The following is a 25,676-nucleotide window of genomic DNA, read 5'->3' as shown; positions in this document are numbered from 1 at the left end:
TTATAAAATTTTCAAAGTACGAAACTTAAAAAGATCTACAAAAAAAAAACACTGCGGATTGCTGCCGTCATTTTACCAGCATATTATTCCTTAGACATTTCTGAGTTTTATTTTTGAGAACTAGCTGCCACTAAGTGCCGCTCTCATAGATACAGCGTTTTTTAGAACTCGCAACTCGTCCGTTTGCGTAAAGATACACGAGACGGTCTCGCGCTGCGCGTGTACTTGGCGAGACTACCGTGTCTCTTGATATTGACATATATCTATGGTTATCTATAGTTATTTATTTTACATTTTATTTATTTCGACATGCCTTATTCATTTCACTTTTTTATGTCTTTATTTTTCTCACAATTTATTTATTTCCATATTTCTTTATTATAACTTTTATTTATTACCTTTCTCTTTCACATGACTTTTATGTCCGTTTATCACTTGCGAATTAGTGTCATCGTTGTTATTGTTAATATTGTTTATCGTACACCGTTGCAGCAATTATAGATAACCATAGATAGATGTCAATATCAAGAGACACGGTAGTCTCGCCAAATACACGCGCAGCGCGAGACCGTCTCGTGTATCTTTACGCAAACGGACGAGTTGCGAGTTCTAAAAAACGCTGTATTTATGAGAGCGGCACTTAGTGGCAGCTAGTTTTCAAGGATAAAACTCAGAAATGTCTAAGGAATAATATGCTGGTAAAATGACGGCAGCAATCCACAGCGTTTTTTTTTGTAGACCTTTCTAAGTTTCATACTTTGAAAATTTTATAATTAAAAATCGGCAATGTTTGACTTAAAATACCGCTATTATTAAAAAACTATTATTAAAATTTGTTAATAAAATTTAAAAATATATACCTTTCTCTATATTTATCTTATTTGAAGTTTTAATATTCTTCAATATAAGCAGAATACTTCTTTCTTTCTCAAGCGCTGCTAAAGTAATGATTTAACGTTTTGCGAGATGACATTTATACGACGTATTCAAATGATTGTTATAACACAACTACAAGTGTAAATGGTAAATATTTTGTAGAAAATAAACTATCAGATATCTTTCTTAAAAATATAATCGTTTATTTTAAGAAATATTAATCTTCGAAAATCGACTTTTGTCCAGCTAGATTGCCGTTTTGGCCCACTGTGCGTCGAGCGGAAGCGCAATATCGGCGGCAGGAGCGTCTAATCTCCTAAAGTTATAATTCGCACGTATTTATCTTTATATAATATTTATTTACTATTATATTTATAGCTATAAATCACAGATTTTTGTATAACAGATTTCATAATGCAAATAAAAGAGAATTATATTTAATATTTAATATTTATTTAAAATTATATTTATAGGTGTACAACAGATTTCGTAATGCAAATAAAAGATGCTCGTCTTCAGTTGTTTATGGAATTATATTTATTTGATATTAAACATTACATCTATATAGTTATTCAATATTTACTTATATTACTCGTTTGTTGTATTTATTTTTTATCATTTTCGCTTATTTATTTGCTATTGGGGAGGAGGGGGTGGGCCAGCCTTCACCGACGTCGTCGTCGTAGTCGTCGACGTTTATCAGGTCGGCGTCGACGTCTATCAGGTTGACATTCCCGTCCTCACCGTTGCCGTCTTCGTCGTCGCCATCGTCGTCGCAACATGCATTGCGAAGCTGCTCCGTCGATGTATCGAGTCGCGCAGCATCCCGATACATGCTGCGAATCCGAGCGGCGTATAAACGCATGTGGTTCTTTGATTTTTTGAGCACCGATAGGATGAGTTCTCTGCGCAAAAAAATACATATTATTAATAACAGAATATATAAATGAATATATACATGTTTATATAAATAAATATATAAATAATATAAAGATGATAAATGAATATAGGTATAAATGTTTATAATATAAATAATTAAATGTAAATACTGTTATTTTTTATTTTTTGATATAACAATATAATTTTGCGTTTGTCAAAACTTACATTCGATTGAACATCCGTGCGTCCTCGTCAACGCGAATCGTTACTTCCAGACAGGGCGGCGCTCTATCGATGATATTCCTGAGGCAATGCTGCAGCTGCAGCATCGCCTCGCGTAAGTCGTCCGTAGCCCCAGCTACGGACAAAACCTGAACTTGCAGCACATTGGCAATTTTCTTCAAGTTGGCAATTTTCTCCATAGCGTTTTTTTTATACAAAAATTCCGGTCACTAGCTTGAAACACTACTTGTGGTTGGACTACGCACAAGTCTAGCCTCGAGTCCTTATATATCGAGGATGTGCAATAAAATAAGGAAGTGCGATCGAAGAAGATATGTGCAATCAAAGAAGGATATTGCGCGATGAGAACTATTTATAATATTTATATATATACAAAATAGCGTTTTCCATAGAGAGAGAAATTGCGTTTCTTTTTTATCAAACCGACCAAAGTCCACCGGAATCGCCGACGCATTTTTCCACCCCGAGACCCCCGCCACCACCTGTCCACGCTATCGCTAACGAGCATCCCACGTAAACCGCGCGTCGCGTTCATATCGCGACGCGCCGTCATCGCTTATAAAAGAAGCAGGATATTGTGTAATAAAAACTATTTTAAAAAATTATCCTTTGCACAGAGAGGAAGAAATGCATTTTTTATCAAACGGACTCACCCGTCGGAATCGACGCATTTCTTCCGCCCCGAGACCCCGCCGCCACCTGTCCGCGTTATCGGCAACGAACGTCACCGCGTAGACCGCGCGCGGCGATCGCGCTCATATAGCGAGACGCCGTTATCGCAGTTTCGCCGTATCTCTCGCTCTCTCTCGTTCTCGACGATGTGGCTCGCGCGCGTAATCGCGTTAACCGCGTGTTTTATCACCGCGAGGTGCATCACTCCCACGGACGAGAATTACGCACATACGATCGATTACCTGCAGAAATACGGATATCTGACCGAAGATGTGGACGCGTTTCCAGCTCAGAGACGAAACGACGTTCTTCGCAACGCCATCGATGAATTTCAACAATACTACGGTCTGCCCGGCGATGGAACGCTCGACAACCAAACGCTGCAATTGATGCGTAAACCGCGATGTGGTTTCCAAGATATCCTAAAACACGGAACGAGAGCGAGTCTATCCAAATGGCCGAGGACTCACCTGCGGTGGAAGTTTTCTGTAGGCACCCAGGACGATTTGAATACCGCGCAGGCCGCGTTTGACCTGTGGTCGCAGCATTCGGCATTGACGTTCGAACGCTCCGAAACGAATCCCGACATTATAATATATTTTCGAACTTTACGTCACGGTAACACGAATATCGACGTAAACGGCCCAAATTGCTCGGCCAAATTCGACGGTCCCGGTAACGTGCTCGCCCACGCGCATTTCCTGACGGACGTAGCGGGGTTCGTCTCTGAGATACACGTCGACGGGGACGAGCCGTGGCATATTCACGTCGGTAAACATCCCGCGGATAAGTTCTCCCTGCATTACACGCTGACCCATGAGATCGGCCACTCTCTCGGATTGCCGCACAATAAGCGCAGAACATCGGTGATGTTTGCGTTCACGCCCGACAAGCAGTATCCGGTTAAGCTCAACAAATCCGACATTCTCGACATTCAACGTTTGTACGGTGAAAAAGTTATGAACGAGCCCCCACGGACGCCGGCGCTGCCGCCGCCGCCGCCACCGCCACCGCCGCCAATGCTGGACCTGTGCACCATTGATCGCGTGAACGGGATATTAATTTTGGAAAATCGTATGTACATCTCGTACAGGCGTTACGTTTGGTCGATCGATCTCGACGGTAGGACGTACAGTGGACCTCTAGCCCTTTCGAATCACATGAGCTTTCTTCACGACAATTACACGCGCGTGACCGCCGCCTATCAACCGCCGCCCCGTCCGGTGATCTCATGGTGTTCGTAGATAATTTGGTATACATGGTTCAATATCCGGAATTTACGCTTCGACCAAGTTGGCCGAGGACCTTGCAAGAACTCGGATTTCCCGAACGAACGATAATCAACGGAGCGGTAAACACCCACAGAGGACGTTCCTTCGTGGTGTTCAACGGTAACTCGGTGGGCGAGATAAACGAATGCAACAAGAGAGTTGGCACATTTACGGCTTTCGAGGCGACGTTTCCCAGAATACCGACCGGCGTAACGTCGATCTTCCGATACGTCGACGACAATCTGTACTTCACCACTCGGACGCAGTTCTACAGATTCAACGAATTTACGAAAACCGTCACGGCTGCCGGTAAATTCGATCTACGGCTGTTGAATATCGTTTGTCCTAAGACCGAACTGTTGCAACAGTTGCGCGATCTTCTCGATCGAATTGTACGCGTCGGCGATTTAACGTCACTGGCGAGCTATTCGGACGATGACGACGATTCGGGCGTTCAGCTTTCCGATCGCCGTACCAACCGAAGGATCTAGAGGACCCGCGCAAATCCTTACCACACATCGCGCGATATAAGTAAGAATTTTTCTACTTATACCGATGTGTTCTCCCCAAAGCATCAGTAACGCGTCGTCAGCCGAATACGACGCGTCGGAAAAAAATCAGAAACGAACGATACTACTACAACGTGTGCGCGAAATGTTGTCGACGTTGACCGATCGACCCGCGCCGAGGGATCTTTCCCCTCGCGAGACGGATTTGGAGGTGAACGACAACGGCAAAAGACGAAGGATCGAATCGGCGGACGATCATCATCACCATCATCGGGAGTCGCGGTGGTTCAGTTCTCACCCTCCCACCGACATGCCCGCTGACTTGCCTGCGGTACGCATCCTGACGACGCGTTATCTGCTGACGACGACTGGCTACAAATACATAACCATAGGTATCACGATTAAGTCACCGTGGTACAGTATACATTATACGCCTTCGTACGTGGATATCGCTCTGGGAGACAAACAAGGCAGGGAGGTCTTCCTGACACTCGATATGTGGAAAGGGCTAGTCGAACGTAAACGCGAGATACTGTCGTGTCTGCAATCCAACCTCGCCGATGGAACCCGCCCCCCCCTCAACGATATCGATCGGTGGACTGACGCTGCGATTCGCATCGATCAACAACCTGCCAATCTTACGTATGGAGCTACCCAACGCGACTCGTCTGGCGATGTCGCTTAAAACCCTGCTCACGCTATACGATCTTCAACTTTGCGTCGATCGCGTCGTCTCGGCGCTGAGCGCGGCGACCGAGGAAGTCGACGCGAAGTATTCGCGCCATCGGGAGATAGCCGCCAACGCGATCAAGGCGGGAACTTCGGTTAAAACTGCGATACTGAAGAGCGAATTCCTCGATCCTAACAATATCGTTGACTGCGAGATTACCGCGCTCTGTTTCCAATCCTAATGTCACGACGCACATACGCACAAAAAAATGTAAACGCGTTTCGACTTTTGTATATATATTTTATTTTTCTCAAAATAAAACTACATATGTCATCTATGTGTTCTCTCTCTTTCTTTTTCCCTTTTTCCAGATCCGTACCTATCTCGATCCCGCGCTTCCTAGATCCCCCGACTCCGTTTACTCCACAATCACCGCGATTGCGTCATCTACGATACGTAGTAGAGAAAGATCGAAACCGAAACGAACAAGAACGAAGAACGGATATCGTGACTGTGAAAAAAATAACGACTTTGAACACGTTCGAACGCGTTTTCGCGCGCTCACCCACACTGCCGCGCGGGACGTCGAGCAGAGCGACCTTGAACGAGTTTGAACGCGTTCGAACGAGTTTAAACGTGATCGATAACGCGGTGACGAATCGGGCCGGATTTCCGCGCGCGACCGATAACGCGGTCGATAATGCGGATCCGCCGATCCAAGCGCCCCCTCGGAGCGTCCGCGTTTGACGATCCCCTACCCCCCACCCCAGTGCCAACGTTGCGGCGCGAAATTCCCCATCACCCGCCTAGGGAATTTACATCTTTCAGGTTACCACAAAATACTGTCATCTGATTGGACAGCCTTGAGTTTGTTCTCAAATCTGATTGGACAGCGATAAAAACTTGTCCAGTTACTAGTAAATCGCGTGGGGAATTTTTCCCCCGCAGTTCCCCCCCCTCCGATGAACCTATACCCTTCCCCTCGATCCCTTCGCCCATCTCTTATGGCGTTTCTCCCGCGTGCGCGCGGCCCGCCCCGCTTCCCCCCGGAGGTACCTGAGCTCCGATGTATAGTCTCTTCAACTACTCTCGCCGACATCTTAATGAACCAACCACTCTCGCGCGGAAAAGTGATAGTAATACATATCGACAGCGCGATACATATCGACTCAAAACACATCAACTTCTCGATCAAAATTAATTTTTTTAAGTTTTATTTCTTTTCTTCTTCTTTTTATTTTATAAAACCTTGATTGTAAAAAAATGTAAGAATTGTACACAGCAAATATAAATTTCTTTATAATTTTTGGTTGGCGCTCGTTTTGTATATAATTGTAATATAGTGGTTTGTCGCATGTATATAATATTGATATAGTTGTTGATTCGCGTATATTCATTGTATATTAGTGTTCGGAAGCGCGAGGTTGCACGGGAAGGCGCGAGGTGAAGGACGACCACAAGAAAGTTCACAGCACGTAACCAAATTTAAGAGTCTATAATGTTCTATATTTACAGTATTTACAGAGATTGAAAGAACGTAGAAAGCGGTAGCACGCACAGGCGTTAGAATGGCAAGCGGCGATAGCAAGCAGAATAGATTTCCTCGCGGAAAGCGGTGTAACTCAGCGGTGTATAAAGCGGTCGTATAGCGATACGTGTTGCGAGCGAAAAAACCGTACGAAAGCGTACTCTGCTCGCCGCGGCACGGCGAAGGGCTTTTATCACCTCCCGAAACGAGGCTCTTTCCAGAAATTTCCACCCATTTTCGGGAAGGTGATTGGCCCTCGGCGACCTACGTCACCGTGCCTGCGTCATGGTTCAATTCGACGATCGTTACATGTTTTCGCCAGAATTGTTTACAGCTTGTATCCTTCCTTTGTTTGAGGCCATGTTATTGCGAACCGTTAGCTTGACTTTGTTATTGCCAGAATGTTCTTGAAAGCGAATATTGGAAGGATCCATGCTGTGAATTTGCAGCGATGCGATTTCTGTAATGCGAGATGTTACGCGAATATTCATTGTCGCAAGCGTGCATGCGTTGTCATGCAACCGAACGCGGTTTTCGAGATGCCGTTTTTCACGATCTCAAACAATTAGTCATTAAGCTCCTGATCGTTAGAGTTACCGTCGGTAATTGCGATATCGTGATTTGGGACTCGCGCGAAACGTTGGCGGACGCGACAGGTGTCAATATTTGCGCGACTCACCCGACTCGTGCTGCCCGCCCACGGGTGGCCCGCAATTATTTGGAACTATGAGTACTCGCTCCGGCCGCAATTCGCAGGTGCGTGAGCCGAGGAGTACCGTGAGGAATTCGCTGTTTGAACGTGGACTCGACAACACACATTTTTGGACACTCACCGTTCGGAGTTGATCGAGTGAACCGCACATTTGGAGCACGACAAGTCGTCTCAGTAATCTCGGGCCTTGCTTGCTTGCCTCTTGCACATGTGCCTGCTATACCGCCTGCTTGCCCGTATTGCACGTTTTGTCTGCCTGCCTGCTGCGGCACTTGAATGCCTGCACATCCTAGCCTGCTGCACGCCTTCCGCTCTCCAGCACCACAGAGAGGACCGGAAGCCACGAGGCCACCACGAGAACATCGGGCAACGAAACGGTGAGTCGCTTTTCGTTTGCTATCTCGCTTTATTCGCCTAATTGAAATCGTGAGGGGATTGCCTCTCTGGTCCTTCAAACCACCCTAATACAGGCCAATCGCGAATCCGGGGAGCGATTAATACCCCCCCGAGCAATTTTATTATAATTATAATTATTATTGAAATAATTATAATTATTATTGAAATAATTATAAATTATAGCATTAATTATATATATTATTACTTCAAAATTAAATTCTATGATCCCTTTTAGCACATTAAATTAGGAAAACTTGGAAAAAATACAGTCAATATCAATCTTTTTTAAGTTACATTAATTCTTTCTACATTTTTCATTTATATTATAAATATATCGTTGTGAATGATGTAAATATTATAAATAGTTTGCAAAAAAATGGAGATATTAATTACGAAAAACCATCGATACGTGTTGCGAAAGTAATATATTTCGAAAGTGTACTCTGACAAAACGTGAAGCTTTAAATTTATAATACATGTATATAAATGAGTTCATGATTGCCATTGGCGGACCTTATTATTATTAAAGCTACAACTACATCTATCGTAACGCTTTGATCATGGTCGTAAGCAATGAAGCCGTCGTAAACCGTACATCTATGTATAATATATCTATAAACACATTTTTTTCGCACGTCGAGAAAGCTGACAAGTTAGGTTATGTTGTAACACGCTAGACAAGCGTCGTAATCGTAAAGAGTTCAAGCTGAATCAACTCATACGATGAGCTTACGATAGCGATTACGACGAGCGTTACGATTGCTTACGGTGAACATTACGATAGATGTAGTTGTAGCTTAAGACGTAATCGTTACACATTACTTTTCCAGTACAGTGGAACAACTATACAACAATGATCATATCTAGTACAATATTTTATATATACAATATAATAATTCATCATACTGTAGAATCAAATAATCCTATCCGCGCAAAATTTAAGCGTTGCACATGTATCAAGTATACATATTATTCAAAATTAATAAATCTTTCGAGAATTGCAAGATTTCACCGAATTATTCCGCAAAAATTTAAATAGCTACCGAAAATTTATTTATTACGGCAATATAAAGAAGATATATGTAATATGGAGAGAAATTATAAAAGGTTGCAGAGAAGAAATATTGAACGTTGAGAGTAACGCCAGTTCTCCGAGAAAACCATTTTTCAAAAAAAAAAAATGGAAGAGTGCAAATATAAAAAATAGATCAGTAAAGGTAATGTTATACGTAATAAACTGATATTCGTTTCGAAAAATGATTGAATCCCCCGTTAAAAATTACGTTTCGCGATATTGCGTCGGCGGACGGCGAGTATCGACGCTAAACGACTTGCTACCCATCGATCGCATCTCTGCTCGATAATTCATTTATATCTTTTTTGTAGGAAAAATCAATACCACCACGAATCATAGAAATAAAAGATTAAATTGTAATTCAAATCTTGTTTTATATGTTTATTAAAAAATAACATATATACTAAATATATAAAGTAAAAAAAGTGTTAATCTGTGTTTACAGTTTTTATTTTTTTATTTTTTTTGTCGTCTTTATCATCTTCATCGTTTTCCTTACCCTTACTACTTTTCCCAGCCTCTTTTTTTTTGTCTTCTTCATCGTATTTATCGTTTTCCTTCCGCTTGCTACATTTGTTAGCCTCTATCCCATCACTACGTTTTTTCTCTGCTTGCTTTTGAAATTCTTTATCCTCTGCGTTCTTTTTCTCTGCTTGATCCTTTTCATAGGCTATCATGACATTTACCAGCAAATCGTCCAAACCGTCATCGAGTACTAAATATAAGATACATTTGCCACCTTTGACTAGAGAGGATACGGCCTTAGAGGCGTTCAGGCATAATCCCACGGATGGTAGCTTCGCACCACCGGCCGCTCGACCGAGTGCGTGAACCAAATGTCCGAACCTGCGATTCCTCTCGTACTGAGCAGGATTACTATCGCAATGACTGGTCATCAGTAGGGTAAAACTAACCTGTCTCACGACGGTCTAATAATACATACATATCTTATAAATTATACAGACATATTTTATGTATGTATTTGTTCGAGATTCCGTTAACGTTGCGCCGTCCGATCAGATGGCAGCATCGATCGGGTATCGACGCCCGATCACCGCGACAGCTGGCGCACGCACGGGCGCGCTCATCGCCAACGTCTTCCTCGCAATATTCAGAGTCGTACAAATGGCCGCGCAGTGATCAGACGCACGACGTGTGCTCTGTGCATTTTTGATTGTGACTACACATTGAAGTGCCCACCGCAGTGATTACAGCTGCCGAGATACTGCATTAACGTGTAAAGAGACCGCTCGACCAGCTCAGGTGCATCAACACGACGACTCAGGCTCACATGTGCGCGAGTGCCGACCGCCACGTGTCTCACCGGCTCACGGGCTAATTATCACGAGGAGGGCAATTAATATAACTGCCTCGCCCAGTCACGAACGATATACAAAGACTTCTTATGTTTAGTGAACTCCGAAAGACTGCCCACCACTCTCAGGTCAGACTGTATATATCTATTCTCGTATTAAAGACGGCTCAGACTGTGGTCTGAGTTACACATAAATAAAGTGAATAATTCGTTAACACCTTCCACGCGCGTCCTTTTCATCCCGCTTCCATCGCCGGGAAAAATCAGCGATTTCGCGAACATTTGGTCCTTTGAGCCGGATGCGTGGAACTTAAAGTGTAGCTCGGAAACAGATCATGTGAACAGGGCATGCCTTTCAGGACATGCCACGTGGACATTATCGCGCGCTTCCGCGAGTGAAGTACAGACATTCTCACGCGCGCTCGCGAGTGTTGCACAAACATGTTTACGCGCTCCCGCGAGTGTAAATAAACATTTTCACATGCTCAATACATGACCCTAACGACTCTCGATTCGCATAGTGTTTTTCTCACGCAGCTCTCGAACGTTCTCTGTTCGTGCAGCATTTCTTACACGTGTCTCGACATTTCTCAGGTATTTCATCGTGCGCAGCTCAGGGACGGCTCAACATGACGGAACCCGCAAAGGCGGGTACGGGCGGTACGGAGACCACGACGCCGCTGCTCGAGGTACCACCGGCTCGCACATCGGAACGCCAAGCCTCACCCGTGCGCTTGTCCACGGAGCTCATCCTAAATGAACCGACTGGCGACGGTGCGGAATACTGGCGAGACGCCACCATCTTGTGCAAAGGACACGTCATTAGAGAAGATTTTCTACATCTCAATGCATCTCGAGAAGGTGCATAAAGCGTTTCTCAAGGAGCACGCATATTTTGAAGTTACTTGGCCGGCGGCGCTCATACAACATGAATGCTTAAAAACAATGTTCACTCCACGACGGAGCTATTACATGGCTGTACGTCGCGTTATTGCGTTATCAAGGGCGCATATCCAAACCATCGCAGTCCTCGCGTGACAATCAGCGGCTGCCGGACATCAACATCCCGTCGTTCAAGGTCAATTACGCTGCATGGCCCACGTATCGCGACCTATTCAAGGCCGTTATCTACGACAACCGACGCCTCACCGACGTGGAAAACCTTCATTATCTGCGACTCTCACTTGAAGGCACACCCGCTCAGCTCAACTCCGGACACAACGTCCGCTCATGTAAAGGCTCACGGAGGTGCAAGAAGTGCACCAACCGACACCACCTGATGCTGCATGAGGCTCATCAGTCGAGCTCATTAGCGAAGCCAACCACCAGCTCAACTGCGATAGCTCAATAGGAAAATGGTGCAATCGTTGCTCACTTCTCTTTGGCCCGCTCATCACACTCAACATTACTCGCTACGGCCCTGGCTCAGATCAGCTCATCAATTAATACTCAGCGGGTACGGCTTCTCATCGATTCAGGTTCAAAACTTACATTTGTTTCAGAATCTCTCGTTCGTCAGCTCAACATTACTCGTCATCATTCCGTCATTCTCATCACTGGAATTGGTGGCGGAAAGGCGACGCAAACTCGAGGAGTTGCATTGCTTACGCTCCGCTCACTTCACTCAAGAACAGACGTCACTATTCAAGCTCACATTCTGCAGACGTTAACGAACATCCTGCCATCCTTCAACGCTGCATCACAGGATTGGCCGCATCTCACCAAGTTGACCTTGGCTGATCCATATTTCCTAACACCACGGCCAGTGGATATTATCATTGGAGCTGACTCATATGGACAGATCATTAAGCCCAACATCATCAAACAAGATCCATTGATGCCAATTGCACAGCTCTCAATTTTTGGATGGCTCGTTCTCGGACCTGTTAATACATCATCATCGGCAATTACTACCGTGCATCATGCCTCCGTTCAGGAGGGAGAAGATGCTCTTGACGACCTTGATCTTACTCCTGACGAGCAAAGATGTGAAGAACATTTCAAGAGTCGTTCGCTAACTCGTTGCTAACCTCGCCACCCGTCTGCTTCTCCGCACCTCCTTCGAACCCAGGCCAGCCGCGAGCTAGATCCGCGCTTCGAAGCCAGGTTGTTTTATATTACCCGGGCAAGACGGTGAAGAACGGGCACGGTGTGCCCAGCGTATTTATAAACCCGGCGTCGCTGGCACAGAGCGCGATTCCCGATCATCCGTCTTCCCGACAACACCGATCCTGAATTCCCGCACTAAGCCAGTCCGAACGTAAGGTAGAGCGCCTCCGGCATTCTCTGTCTTCGCCGAGTGTGTCTCGGCTAACGACCAGCTTTTCGCAGTTATCCGAATCACCCGAAGCCGTCCGGATAAGAAGGTAGAGCGCCTCCGGCATTCTCTGTTTTCACCGAGTGCGTCTCGGCGAAGGACCAGCTTCTCTCTATTATCCAAATCATCCGAAGCCTGTCCGGACAAGACGGTAGAGCGCCTCCGGCATTCTCTGCCCTCGCCGAGTGTGTCTCGGCCAACGACCCGCTTCCGCCGCGTTACTCACGCTTCGCGATCCATATCGCCGCCGCGCTTTGCGCCATTTTTCCGCGCTCCGGGCCGAGCCGACCGGGAAACCGGCGCCGCCCGTACCGATACCTACCATCACGCGATTCGGTCTACGAGAATACGAAAGCAACGGCTCCGCCCCGCACATACCGCGGGTTGCCCCGCGCCGCCCGCGACCAAACCACCGTCGCCTCACACGCACGCCCAACCGTCGGAAACCGCGCGGGCATACGCGAGCGAATCCCGCTAAAGCGGTACACCCGCACTGACCCGTTGTAAATGTCGCGAGCATATATTGTTATTGTTATAGAATAAACTTGACTATTTTCTGTTAACCGAGACACGCCTTCATTTTGCTAACCTCGCCACCCGTCTGCTTCTCCGCACCTCCTTCGAACCCAGGCCAGCCGCGAGCTAGATCCGCGCTTCGAAGCCAGGTTGTTTTACTTACGTTCGGACTGGCTTAGTGCGGGAATTCAGGATCGGTGTTGTCGGGAAGACGGATGATCGGGAATCGCCCTCTGTGCCAGCGACGCTGGGCTTATATACGCGTCGCGGCGGCGTCGCGGCGTGGTGGGGGTAGCGACGGCGATCGCGAGCGCCGGGCCAGTGCGGCGGAGCGATCGGGGATCGCGGCGCCCCGACGCCGTGATCGCGTTCGGCGGTCTTCGGCCGCCTTCGGCACCGCTCGGCGCGGTGAAGCGATTGCCGCGTTAAGTCCATTCGCGGACTTCCTAACATTGCATGTGAGAACGATTAAAAATACGCTGGGCACACCGTGCCCGTTCTTCACCCCCGCGGGTGGTCGGCTGGGTGGTCTCGGCGTGGTGTTCTTGCCGGAACGATGCATGTTTGGGGGTGCATCGTTACAAGTACTGTTTCACGGGATTCAACAGGTCGATACACAGTTCGACTTACACTGAAATCATCACTTGATACTCTTGGCGATTCGTATCTCACTGCGCATCGATATTTGAAAAGTTTACAAAGAAGACTCTCACGAGATGACAACTATCGACGTCTGTATCATCAGTTTATGACAGAATATCGAGAGCTCAATCACATGAAGAAGGCTTCACCCGTTTCCAGTCAGCACACACAATATTATTTGCCACATCACGGAGTGCTCAGACCAGACAGTGCAACCACAACATTACGTGTGGTATTCAATGGCTCGAGCGCATCTACATCTGGCCGCTCACTTAATGATCTCATGCACACGGGAGCCAAGTTGCACTTAGACGTCACCGATGTTTTACTCTGGATTCGACAATTTCGACACGTAGTTGCCACTGACATCACCAAAGGGTATAGGCAGATCAACGTGCATGAAGATGACATGACTGAAATTTACAACGGACTCACTGGATAGATGAACAACTCAATGAAGTGCCATATCATCTAACAATGGTCGATATGTTGATGACAATTCTGGAGGCGACGACACCGTTCAGCAGGTAGTCAATACTGCTCAACGGACTTATGCATGGCGGGCGGCGTCCCATTAGCAAGGTGGCACGCGACTCATCAAGACGTACTCACTGCGGTTCAAGCAGAAAAGGACCAGGACTCACAAATTACATTTGACGATTGCGTAACCAAAAGACTCGGATTACGATGGCTTCCTCAAGAAGATTCATTCACATTCTCAACAAGGATCTCGTCGCACACCGATCATCTCACCAAACGCCTCGCTTGGTCTGAAGTGGCTCAGATACTCGATCCACTGGGCTTTGTATCACCAGTGGTGATCAAGGCGAAGATGTTCTTGCAGGAGCTTTGGCTACATGAAGCTCTAATGGGATGAACCACTGCCATCCCAGCTCTCATCACGGTGGCTCATTATCAGAAAAGAACTCACAAGCTTGCAAGCTCTCAATACCTCGGTGGTACAACCAAGGTAGCACCTCTCAAACCACATGGAGTACCTCGTCAGTGGAATTTCACGGCTTTTCTGATACTTCTCAACTGGCAATGGCTGCAGTCGTATTTATCACCGTCCACGGCTCTAATGGCGCCACGGTTTCATTGGTGTGCTCCAAAACTAAGGTAACACCACTCAAACGACTCACCATCCCGAGACTTGAACTCACCGCAGCACTGCTGCTCTCAAGACTCATGCAATACGTTCAAGCCACCTTGAAGTTGAACGTTACAGCAACTCACCTGTGGACGGATTCTGTTGTGACACTCACGTGGATCAAATCTCATGCATCGCGCTGGAAGGATTTTGTGAGAAATCGAGTTTCTCAAATTCAAGAGCTCACTGCGAACGCACATTGGAAATACGTACCAGGTACATCTCACCCAGCCGACTGCGCATCACGAGGTCTAACTACTGCTCAACTTCAAAGCCACTCATTATGGTGGACGAGACCACCGTGGATTCTCACACCTGAAGCATGGCCATCTCAACCCGCGCTTCCGGACGAGTTGAACGTCATTGGGCTCGTCCTGGCATTGCTCTATATGCAGCTGCATCTCAGCCGGACTATCATTGGGATCTCATATACAAGTACTCAACCCTAAATTATTGAAAATAACAGCTCTTTGTTTCAGGTTTATCGCTCTCTTGACTCTCTTGAGAGGGATCTGGGACGTGTCATTGGACTCGCACTCTGCTTTGGAGAAGGCCAGATTTTTCTGGATCAAGGCTACTCAAGCGGCATACTTCACGTACGAGATCAAGATACTCACGGCCAACTCGAGATCACCAACTGCTCACGCATTCAGTCGATTGACTGCGTACATAGACGCTCAAGGACTCATCCGAGTTGGCAGCCGTCTCAATCAACCAACATTGGATCAAGACAACAAACATCAGGCGATTTTACCTCGCCACTCACGGTTCTCAACCTCAATCATCGCCCACGCCCATTTGCGCACCCTGAATGGAGGAACACAGCTGACATTGGCTCATGTCAGACAACAGTACTGGATCATCGGCGGACGGGCTCCGGTGAAGTTTCATATCTTGCGGTGTGTCGAGTGTGCTCGGCAGAGGGGGATCCGTGCTCATCAACTGATGGGCCAACTACCTTTCTCTCGGGTTACGCCGTCACGTCCGTTTGCTCATACAGGAGTCGACTATGCCGGATCGCTCACCATCAAGACATGGAAGGGACGAGGTGCGAAAACATACAAGGGATAGATCTGTGTTCGTCTGCTTCTCCACCTCCGCAATTCACCTCGAAGTAGTCAGTGATTACTCATCAGAAGGATTCATAGCAGCCTTCCGAAGATTCTCAGCTAGAAGGGGAATTGCTCAGACCATGTATTCGGACTGCGGGACAACATTCATTGGAGCAGACGCCGCGCTCAAGAAAATGTTCATCCAGGGCTCTCAAGAGCATCACGGATTGCTAAAAGGTTTGCAACTTAATGGCACAAAATGGGAGTTCAACCCACCAGGCGCTCCACACATAGGGGGCAAGTGGGAGGCGGTAGCAAAATCTGAAGTTTCATCTGAGACGGACTATCAGGGAGACTCTACTCACGACGGAAGAACTCACAACGTTGCTTACGCAACTCAAGGACATTCTCAACTCGCGGCCCTTAGAACCGCTGAGTGACGACCCTGAAGACGTCTCAGCGCTCACACCAGGTTTCCTCATTGGAGGTCCAATCATTACCATACCCGAGCCATCTCTGATTGACCTATCAACCTCACGACTATCTCGGTGGCAGCTCATCCAGCAGCATGTTCAACATGTTAGGGCACAATGGTCGGCTCATTATCTGCAACGCCAGCAGGCGATATCCAAATGGCATCATCCTAACAACAGCATCAAGATGGGTTCCATCGTGCTGCTCACCGACGAACGCTCTCCACCGTGCAAGTGGCCACTCGCCAGAGTAACGGAACTGCACCCCGGCAAGGATAGACTCACTAGGGTGGTTACCCTTAAAACGGCCACCACGAAACTCACTCGGCCAATCTCAGAATAAAGGATCAAGAGTAAGGAATCATCAACAAGGTTGCTGATGGCGGGCGGAATGTTCGAGATTCCGTTAACGTTGCGCCGTCCGATCAGATGGCAGCATCGATCGGGTATCGACGCCCGATCACCGCGACAGCTGGCGCACGCACGGGCGCGCTCATCGCCAACGTCTTCCTCGCAATATTCAGAGTAGTACAAATAGCCGCGCAGTGATCAGACGCACGACGTGTGCTCTGTGCATTTTTGATTGTGACTACACATTGAAGTGCCCACCGCAGTGATTACAGCTGCCGAGATACTGCATTAACGTGTAAAGAGACCGCTCGACCAGCTCAGGTGCATCAACACGACGACTCAGGCTCACATGTGCGCGAGTGCCGACCGCCACGTGTCTCATCGGCTCACGGGCTAATCATCACGAGGAGGGCAATTAATATAACTGCTTCGCCCACTCACGAACGATATACAAAGACTTCTTATGTTTAGTGAACTCTCAGGTCAGACTGTATATATCTATTCTCGTATTAAAGACGGCTCAGACTGTGGTCTGAGTTACACATAAATAAAGTGAATAATTCGTTAACACACCTTCCACGCGCGTTTTTCTCATCCCGCTTCCATCGCCGGGAAAAATCAGCGATTTCGCGAACAGTATTTGTTTAAAATAGAATCGAAATAACTAGGAGAGAATGTGTATTCGCCGCCATCTGTGGTGGTTGTAGTTGTATATTTGTCATGCTGTAAGATTCCGACCGATGGCAGCACTTGTATCGTTTTATCGATCCGCGCATTCAGCGTAGACCGTGTATTAATCCGCGTGCTCAGCGCAAACGGCGTTTATGCCCCGGACTCTGAACGCACACGCGGTGCGTGATACGGCGCATGCGCGGGGCGTACGTGCAGGAGCTCGCCGCTCACCGCGGTTTCATTCGTTTCCGGGAGTCCGCAGTAACACGTTCTCTTGCGTGAAACGATTCGGTCGAAGTTTCTGGAACGATTCGCAACTAGTACTTAAATTATTTGTTGCGTTATATTCTCAACCGATTGGGACGATCTGCCTTCGGCTTGACGACTTAGTGGCTTCTGCGAGAGAGTGAAATAATCACCCGCTACGGGACTATACCGACCCAACGCACGACCACGCCATTGCTGCTTCGTACTACCGCACGAAGGGAAATCACACCATTTCACCGTGCTGTTGCACGAACGAGAGAGCCGACATTACACGGTTCACGAGAGATTGCCCCTTCGGGCTAATCGAGAGGTATCCTTATTCGAGGATTGCCTACTTCTTTCTGAGATTTCTGCTGTGATAAGGTAACTCTTTGATTTCAATTGAAACCATAGATCACTTCTGAGTTAATGAGAGTCACTCGAATCTACGAAGAATATAATAAAATTAGAAATAGCGCAATATTTCAAAATTTACAAAAGTTAAAGCAACCACGGGCATTTCTAAAAAAATTCAAAAAATTTTAAAAAAATAACCCCTTTACCGATTATCGCAAAATTCAATACCAACCTTTCTTAAATAATACTCTATCGATTAAAAAAAAATTTAGCCCGATATCTCAATATTTGCGAAAGTTAGAGCAACCACAAACATTTATAAAAAAATTTAAAATTTAAAAAAAAAGTGTGCAAGTAAAAACTTGCACATTGCTTCCTTAGAGTTTTTAAGTGTGCAAGTAGAAACTTGCACATTACTTCGTCACAATTTTTAAGAATGCAAATTATTTTTAAGTGTGCAAGTAGAAACCTGCATATTGTTTCCTTATAGTTCTTAGGTGTGCAAGTAGAAACCTGCACATTGCTTCCTTATAGTTTTTAGGTGTGCAAGTAGAAACCTGCACATTGCTTCCTTATAGTTTAAGTGTGCAAGTAGAAACCTTCGCTCACAAAGCTTCCTCTATGAGGAAGTTTGTATTTTATTTAATGTATAATTATTAGTATTTATTTGTTTTGGCTTCCTCATAGAGGAAGCTTTGTGAGCGAAGGTTTCTACTTGCGCACTAAACTATAAGGAAGCAATGTGCAGGTTTCTACTTGCACACCTAAAAACTATAAGGAAGCAATGTGCAGGTTTCTACTTGCACACCTAAAAACTATAAGGAAGCAATATGCAGGTTTCTACTTGCACACTTAAAAATAATTTGCATTCTTAAAAATTGTGACAAAGTAATGTGCAAGTTTCTACTTGCACACTTAAAAACTCTAAGGAAGCAATGTGCAAGTTTTTACTTGCACACTTAAGAACTATGAGAAAGCAATGTGCAAGTTTCTACTTGCACACTTAAGAACTATGAGGAAGCAATGTGCAAGTTTCTACTTGCACATTTTTTTATTATCCTAAAACATCATTTTTTGAAGTCTCATTTATTGAGACTTGAGATGTTCTAACTGTTCCCCTGCTGGTTAAAATTGTTGTGTTAAATAATCAATACATACATGTGTAGATTTAACATATGTCTGCTATGTTAATTAAACTTAACAAATATAAAATGTAAAATTATTAAAATAATTAAAAATTGTGAGCGAAGGTTTCTACTTGCTATCTTTAATGATACTCCATCTATAAAAAAAAGTGTGCAAGTAGAAACTTGGTGTTGGATTTGGCAATGATCGGTGAATGGGTTTTGTAAATTTTAATTATGGTTTCATAAAAAACCTAATACTTTTCTGAAAATTTAATTGCTTCATATTCTTAATTAAATTATAATTTTTTAAAATATTGTTGCTTGTATGTTTTTATTTTTTAAACAATATTTAAACAATATTTAAACAATATTTAACCAATATTGAAATTACATAATTAGTTTTACGGAGTGGGTACTAAGACTGCCCACTCCAACCCTCCTCCTTTCTCAGGCCGGGCTTGGGACCGTCCAAGGCGGAGTTAAAAAAAAAATATTAAAATATAAACCAAAAATTATAAATAAAAAATTTAAATATAAATTTAAAACCATAATTTGAAAGTATCGTAGTTTTAGCTGATTTCCTGAATTTTTGAAAAAAAGAATTTGATCAAATAATTAAAATTTTGATACTTTCTGCATAAATTTTTGAAAAATATTTCTGAAAACTTAATTCAATACTTTAATAACAATATTATACATATGTTGTAATAGGATTACCTGTATGTTTTCTTTATTAAAAATATTAAACTCTACTGTATTTTCCTTTCATCTGCGACGGCCACAATGCCTGCTCGAAAAATTCACATGGTCACCCATCCATAGTAATCCATAGTAATCATCCTTAGGTTTGCTTCACCTCGTTCGAACTGTGCTTTTGTTATTTGATTTTCTAGGCGAACTGGTCAATGTAGAATCTCCAAATTGTTTAATATTTCAATGCTTATCTTTCAATTTTTCTTTTTATACTTATTTATTTATTTTTATACTTATTTAATTTTTTACTTATTTATATATTTTTATACTTATTAATTTAAGCAACATTTTTATAATTTTATGCAATGTTTAGTATGTATCACATCGTTATAATTTTTAATTATTCTTCTTCCGAAAAAGGCAGTAATTCTTTTTCTTCAATAATTCTCAGACAATGTCTACGCATCTCTTGCATATTTATTGAATATTTTTTAGTAGATGGATTTTCTCCTCTTGCTATTGTTATAGCAAATGCTGCTGCAAATATACCACACGATGCTAAGTCTGGTTGCTTTGTAACTTTTTCGAATATGACATTGTTTGGACTTAAATTAGGGTATCGCTTTTTTATGTATTTTTGTTCATATAATGACAGATTATTATAAGAGTGTGTTGCAAAGTACAAACTATCATATATATGAAGTTTGTCTCCATCATAATAAATACAGTGCCAATGGTTGCCAGCTTGACTACCTCCAACAATCTGAACATCCGGCATAAAAATCGAATCAACCCAATGTAAACCATTAATAAAGAGTACATCTACACGTTGAAATTGAGTTTTATTCTCTATTATCTTCATAATTTCGTTTAAAAGTCTATCATCTAGCCACGAATTTTCTTCTAATATGTTCTCTTCTAGAGTTTGTGGTGGTTGGTAAATCTCTATACATTCTTTGTTATTCTTTGTAAATGTTTCATTAGTATGACCAGACGTTATGTTATTTAGGTATTTCTCTGAATTATTTTTGTTCTTGTTATTAGAAATATCTTCCCTGAATACTTCAAATACGCTTAATTTTGATATTTTGTTCTGCTTATTTAATCCAATAAAAATAGGTTTATAATCTGAGAAATAAGTTTCGTATACTCCAGCACTATAATTTAATATTCCTCTGATATAAATATTACATCTATCTGCGTATTGAAGTTTGTAGTTGATACTTGTGTGCCAATTGCACGTTTAAAGTGTAATTTATTTAAATGTTTTTCCAAAAATTCTCCTTTATTATTTGAGTCATAATTGAAGTCACCTATTATAATTCTTTCATTACTTACTGACTTGCTTAAAATATTATTTAGTTCATGCACAAACATAGTTCTAGGTGCTGATGGAGACTTATAACCAGTAATGATTTCCACCTCATTTATGATTATACGTATCAAGTCTATATGACGGTATTGTCCATTTATAATTTCATCTTTTTGTATGTGATCATCTATAAATGCATTCAATTCTTTTCTGGTAAAACATATTATTTCTTTTGATAAACGTTTATCATAATTATCTGTTCGGAATAAAATATTAAATCCTTCAAATGTCAAATCATCTGTTGTGATTGTTTGTAATTCTGCAAAAACTAATAAATCGGCTTGTTTATACCATTTATCACAAGATATATTCATTAGATTTTTATTCAGAGATCGTACGTTCTGGTATATAATTTTTATTCGATTTCCATCTATTACTTTTGAATATGATAACTTAAGATACTTCTCTTCTCTTAATCGTTTTATTTCTAACTCCAAAGAATTATCTCTGGATGGTTTTTTTGGAGGTATGAAACTTCCAAGAATGTATAAATCCGATAATTTTGTCACTCTACTAAATGCTACGTATAGCATTGGCTTTGTCATACGACAATTATTTCGTAAATCTATACATACTTTTTCGTAAGTTTGACATTGGCTTTTATGTATTGTCAAAGCTTCGGCGGGCGTGATGGGAAATTGTTGTCTTACGATTTGATACTAGTCCAGTCAAAATACGGAAAAAGGGGGGGTACCTAGAAAAAATTGCAACACAAGGTTTTATTACGTCATTGTGTTCAGAAAAATATACTGAACAACATATTCAAATTCCGCTATTTTCCGCTATCCCTAAGTATGTTTTTTATTAACAATTTATAAACAAATTCGTTTTTCTCCACAAATACGATGAATTTTGAAATTTTTGTAGAGATCAAAGTTGTAGAACAAACAAATATCTACAAAAAATGTTCTTATGAATTTTTTGAAATATCTTATATTATTTGAGATATTTGCAACAAGAGCTACCAGGCTACGCGCGGAGCGGAGCGGGGAGTTCTAAGTTCTAACAAGCACACACAGCAGTCTCTACCGGTCGCTGCTAGTTCTCTGGGTTCTACAAGGAACTTGAGTTGGTTCTCGATACTAGTATATGTGTCTATGTATACACACACACACATATATATATATATATACACTACCCTCCATAAGTTTGGAAACACTCTATGACAGATGCTGTACGTGCGACTATTTACAGATAAATAGTCGCACGGCAGCGATCTGTGCAGATTTTTGGTATGAATATATCGTAAGACGTTCAAATAATCATATATATTTCCACCTGGGACACTTGCAACACTTGTACATGCCGAAAATATGTCGGATGATTATGTCGCGACACCGAAGTGCTCGGAGTTGAATTTGTTAAACAGCGAATCACAAGTCACAGGTGCACCTTTGGGAAGTTCTCCAGCAAGAATGGAAACATATCCCGACTGAACTCCAAAAGTTGATCCACCGTATGCCGAGAATATGCAAGGCAGTCATTAAAGCAAAAGGTGTGGTTACTTTGAGGAATGTAAAAATTAATGGAAATTCTTTATTTTAAAAGCCTGTTGGATAACATATGTATTATTATGTACTATTTTATGTATATTACATTTTATAGAGTGTTTCCAAACTTATGGAGGGTAGTGTATACATATATGGGACAATCCACGTCACTTTTACCCCCTCCCCTCTGTCCAAAATTAGTATGGACGGATTTTAATGACTAAAAAGGGAAAATGTTTGTCTTGAAAAGAGCTTTCGAAAGGCGTGTGGCATATATGCGCAATTCAACATGGCGTCATAGTTATGGCTGCTTAAAGGAATAAATTCAAAATTTCAGATTCAACATAACGCCATGTTGAATTGCGCATATATGCCACACGCCTTTTGAAAGCTCTTTTCAAGACGAACATTTTCCGCCCTTAGTCATTAAAATTTGTCCATACCAATTTTGGACAGAGCGGGGGTAAAAGTGACGTGGATTGTCCCATATATGTATATATATATATATATATATTGTGTGTGTATACATAGACACATACATACTAGTATCGAGAACCAACTCAAGTTCCTTGTAAAACCTAGAGAACTAGCAGCGACCGGTAGAGACTGCCGTGTGCTTGTTAGAACTCTCCGCTCCGCTCCGCGCGTAGCCTAGTAACTCTTGTTGCAAATATCTCATATAATATGAGATATTTCAAAAAATTCATAAGAACATTTTTTGTAGATATTTGTCTGCTCTACAACTTTGATCTCTACAAAAATTTCAAAATTTATCGTATTTGTGGAGAAAAACGAATTTGTTTATAAATTGTTAATAAAAAACATACTTAGGGATAGCGGAAAATGGCGGAATTTGAATATGTTGTTCAGTATATTTTTCTGAACACAATAACGTAATAAAACCTTGTGTTGCAATTTTTTCTAGGTACCCCCCCTTTTTTCCGTATTTTGACTGGACGATTATGTCTTTCTTGGTACACACGATCAAATTCAAAAAACTCGAAATGTTTGCGAACTACGAATGTATTTTCTGTTTAATAATCTTTTTATCTTATAAATACCTTATTTTCCTTATCTCTATTTCTGTCTAATAATTATCTTTTTCTTTATCTCCTTCACCTAACGTTTGAAGAATCTTTTCGCCGCAAAATAAACGTTTTTTCTTTTTGTCTCTCTCTTTCTCTGCTAGTGAAAAAACATAGATTTTTATATTATTATATGTACGCATATTATAACCACGAGATTGAGAGATCGTAAATACAATAATGCAACAGTACGAGAGAATGAGCGAACGAGAGAACGAGAAAGCGAGAGAGAGAAAGAGAGAGAGAGAGAGAGAGAGAGAGAGAGAGAGAGAGAGAGAGAGAGAGAGCGAGAGAGAGAGAGAGAAAGAGAGCGAGGGAAAAAGCATGAATGCGAGAGAGTGAGATTGCGAAAGAACGAGAAAGCTAGATACAAAATATCTCATTTTAATCAATGTACCTTAATTTTTCCGCAAAAATATAACCTTCCCAGTTTACAATCTACCTCCGCCTATCAATCAAACGTTACGAATTCTCTTTTGCTTTTAACCTTTGTGGACAATCCTGTCGCATATTCCGGAGTTTTTGATAATCGATTAATCGTTAATTTGACAAATTTCATATTTGAAAAGACATCGAAGCATGGAATTAAAAATATGTAGCCAATTTCAATTAATGTATTCTCTGGGAAAAAAGATTACATATAATTGTATATAATTGTTATATATAATGCAATTATATATGAATTTTATTTCTATATGATCATATATAATTATATATAATCATATATATGAACATATATAATGATATTATATATATATGTAAATATATATAATCATATAAGACCATATATAGTAAATATATATATATGTAAATATATATAATCATATAAGACCATACATAGTTAATATATATTAAACATTACAATCACCGATTGCAATCACCGATAGCAATATTGGTATATCCCGCGAACATCAGACCGAGCGAGTATAAACAAAACAATCTATCGATATTACTCGAATATTGTGTCAATCACAGCCATCAAAACAATTTAAAAAATTATGGAAAAAGAACGTGAGAATAGAAAATGGGCGAGAAGAGATTTGGAGAAAGGAGTTCGCGAAAGGATACGAAGAGAAAGGAATCAAGAAAGTATGGTAGAGGAAGAGGAAAGTATAGAACGACGGAGTAGGGAGGTTGAAAAGGAAAAAAGGAGAAAGGAAAGGTTAGTTATTTAATCAATAGAATATCATTCAAGGAGGATTGTATTGAATTTGACGATGATCGTCGGATTCGACGATGACGATGTGCTGACCTTGATTTAAGAAGAAAGGGTGAAGGGAAAAGATTAGGTACAATATTGGGTTTACAATTGTTGCAAATATGCTTTTCCATTACATTTTTTTTTTACATTTTTCTAATTTTCAAATAATTTTTGTTAATATATTTCAATATGCAAAACTTAATATTTCACAGTTTTGTTCAATTAATAAGGGAAAGAGAACGAAAAAAGAAACAAAAAGATCGTGAAAGAGAACGGAGAGAGGAGAGAGCGAGAAAGTGTGGAAGAGGAAGAGAAAAGTGAAAATCGAGAACGAAGTATAGAGGCGGAAGAGGAAAGAGAAAAAAGAAAACGAGAAAGAGAACGTGAGAGAAGAGATCGAGAGAGAAGAGTTCTGGAAAGAAAACGGAGAGAGAGGGACCGAGAAAGATTGAAAAACTACAAGGAAAAGGAAAAAGATACAGATGATTCCGGTAAAATATATATATAAACATGTACAGTCAAAATAATAAAAAAACTTAAATAATTAAAAAGATCATTTAATTATTTGAATTTCTTTTTCTATTTAATTTTTAGAAAATACTAAATCAACAATTCTTAACCTTATCAATATTAGGAAGCAGAGGAGATTGGGAAGAGAGAAGAAGAGTACGCAGAGGTGGTTGGGGAGCGAGAAGAAGAGTATATAGAGGAATTTGGGGACGGATAGGACGAGGAAGAGGACGCGGAAGAGATTTGGCAGATTGGGCAGAAATTTGGGGAAGAGAA

General features: G+C 42.3%; 2 protein-coding genes across 2 annotated transcripts; both read left to right on the top strand.

The window, feature by feature from the left end:
• The first annotated feature begins 2,816 nt into the window (after positions 1 to 2,816).
• Positions 2,817 to 3,914, top strand: LOC139818240 (matrix metalloproteinase-16-like). The gene has a single exon (XM_071786856.1). The coding sequence runs from the start codon at positions 2,817 to 2,819 to the stop codon at positions 3,912 to 3,914; it is 1,098 nt and encodes a 365-aa protein (XP_071642957.1).
• Positions 3,915 to 14,494: 10,580 nt separating this feature from the next.
• Positions 14,495 to 16,639, top strand: LOC139818239 (uncharacterized). The gene is made up of 4 exons (XM_071786855.1): positions 14,495 to 15,138; positions 15,251 to 15,650; positions 15,772 to 16,124; positions 16,174 to 16,639. The coding sequence occupies exons 1-4, from the start codon at positions 14,495 to 14,497 to the stop codon at positions 16,637 to 16,639; spliced, it is 1,863 nt and encodes a 620-aa protein (XP_071642956.1).
• The last annotated feature ends 9,037 nt before the right edge of the window (positions 16,640 to 25,676 follow it).

This window comes from Temnothorax longispinosus, chromosome 8 (assembly GCF_030848805.1).
Source record: "Temnothorax longispinosus isolate EJ_2023e chromosome 8, Tlon_JGU_v1, whole genome shotgun sequence".
Taxonomy (NCBI): domain Eukaryota; kingdom Metazoa; phylum Arthropoda; class Insecta; order Hymenoptera; family Formicidae; genus Temnothorax; species Temnothorax longispinosus.
Note: the sequence above shows the minus strand (reverse complement) of the source record. Positions and strands in the feature narration are given on the sequence as shown.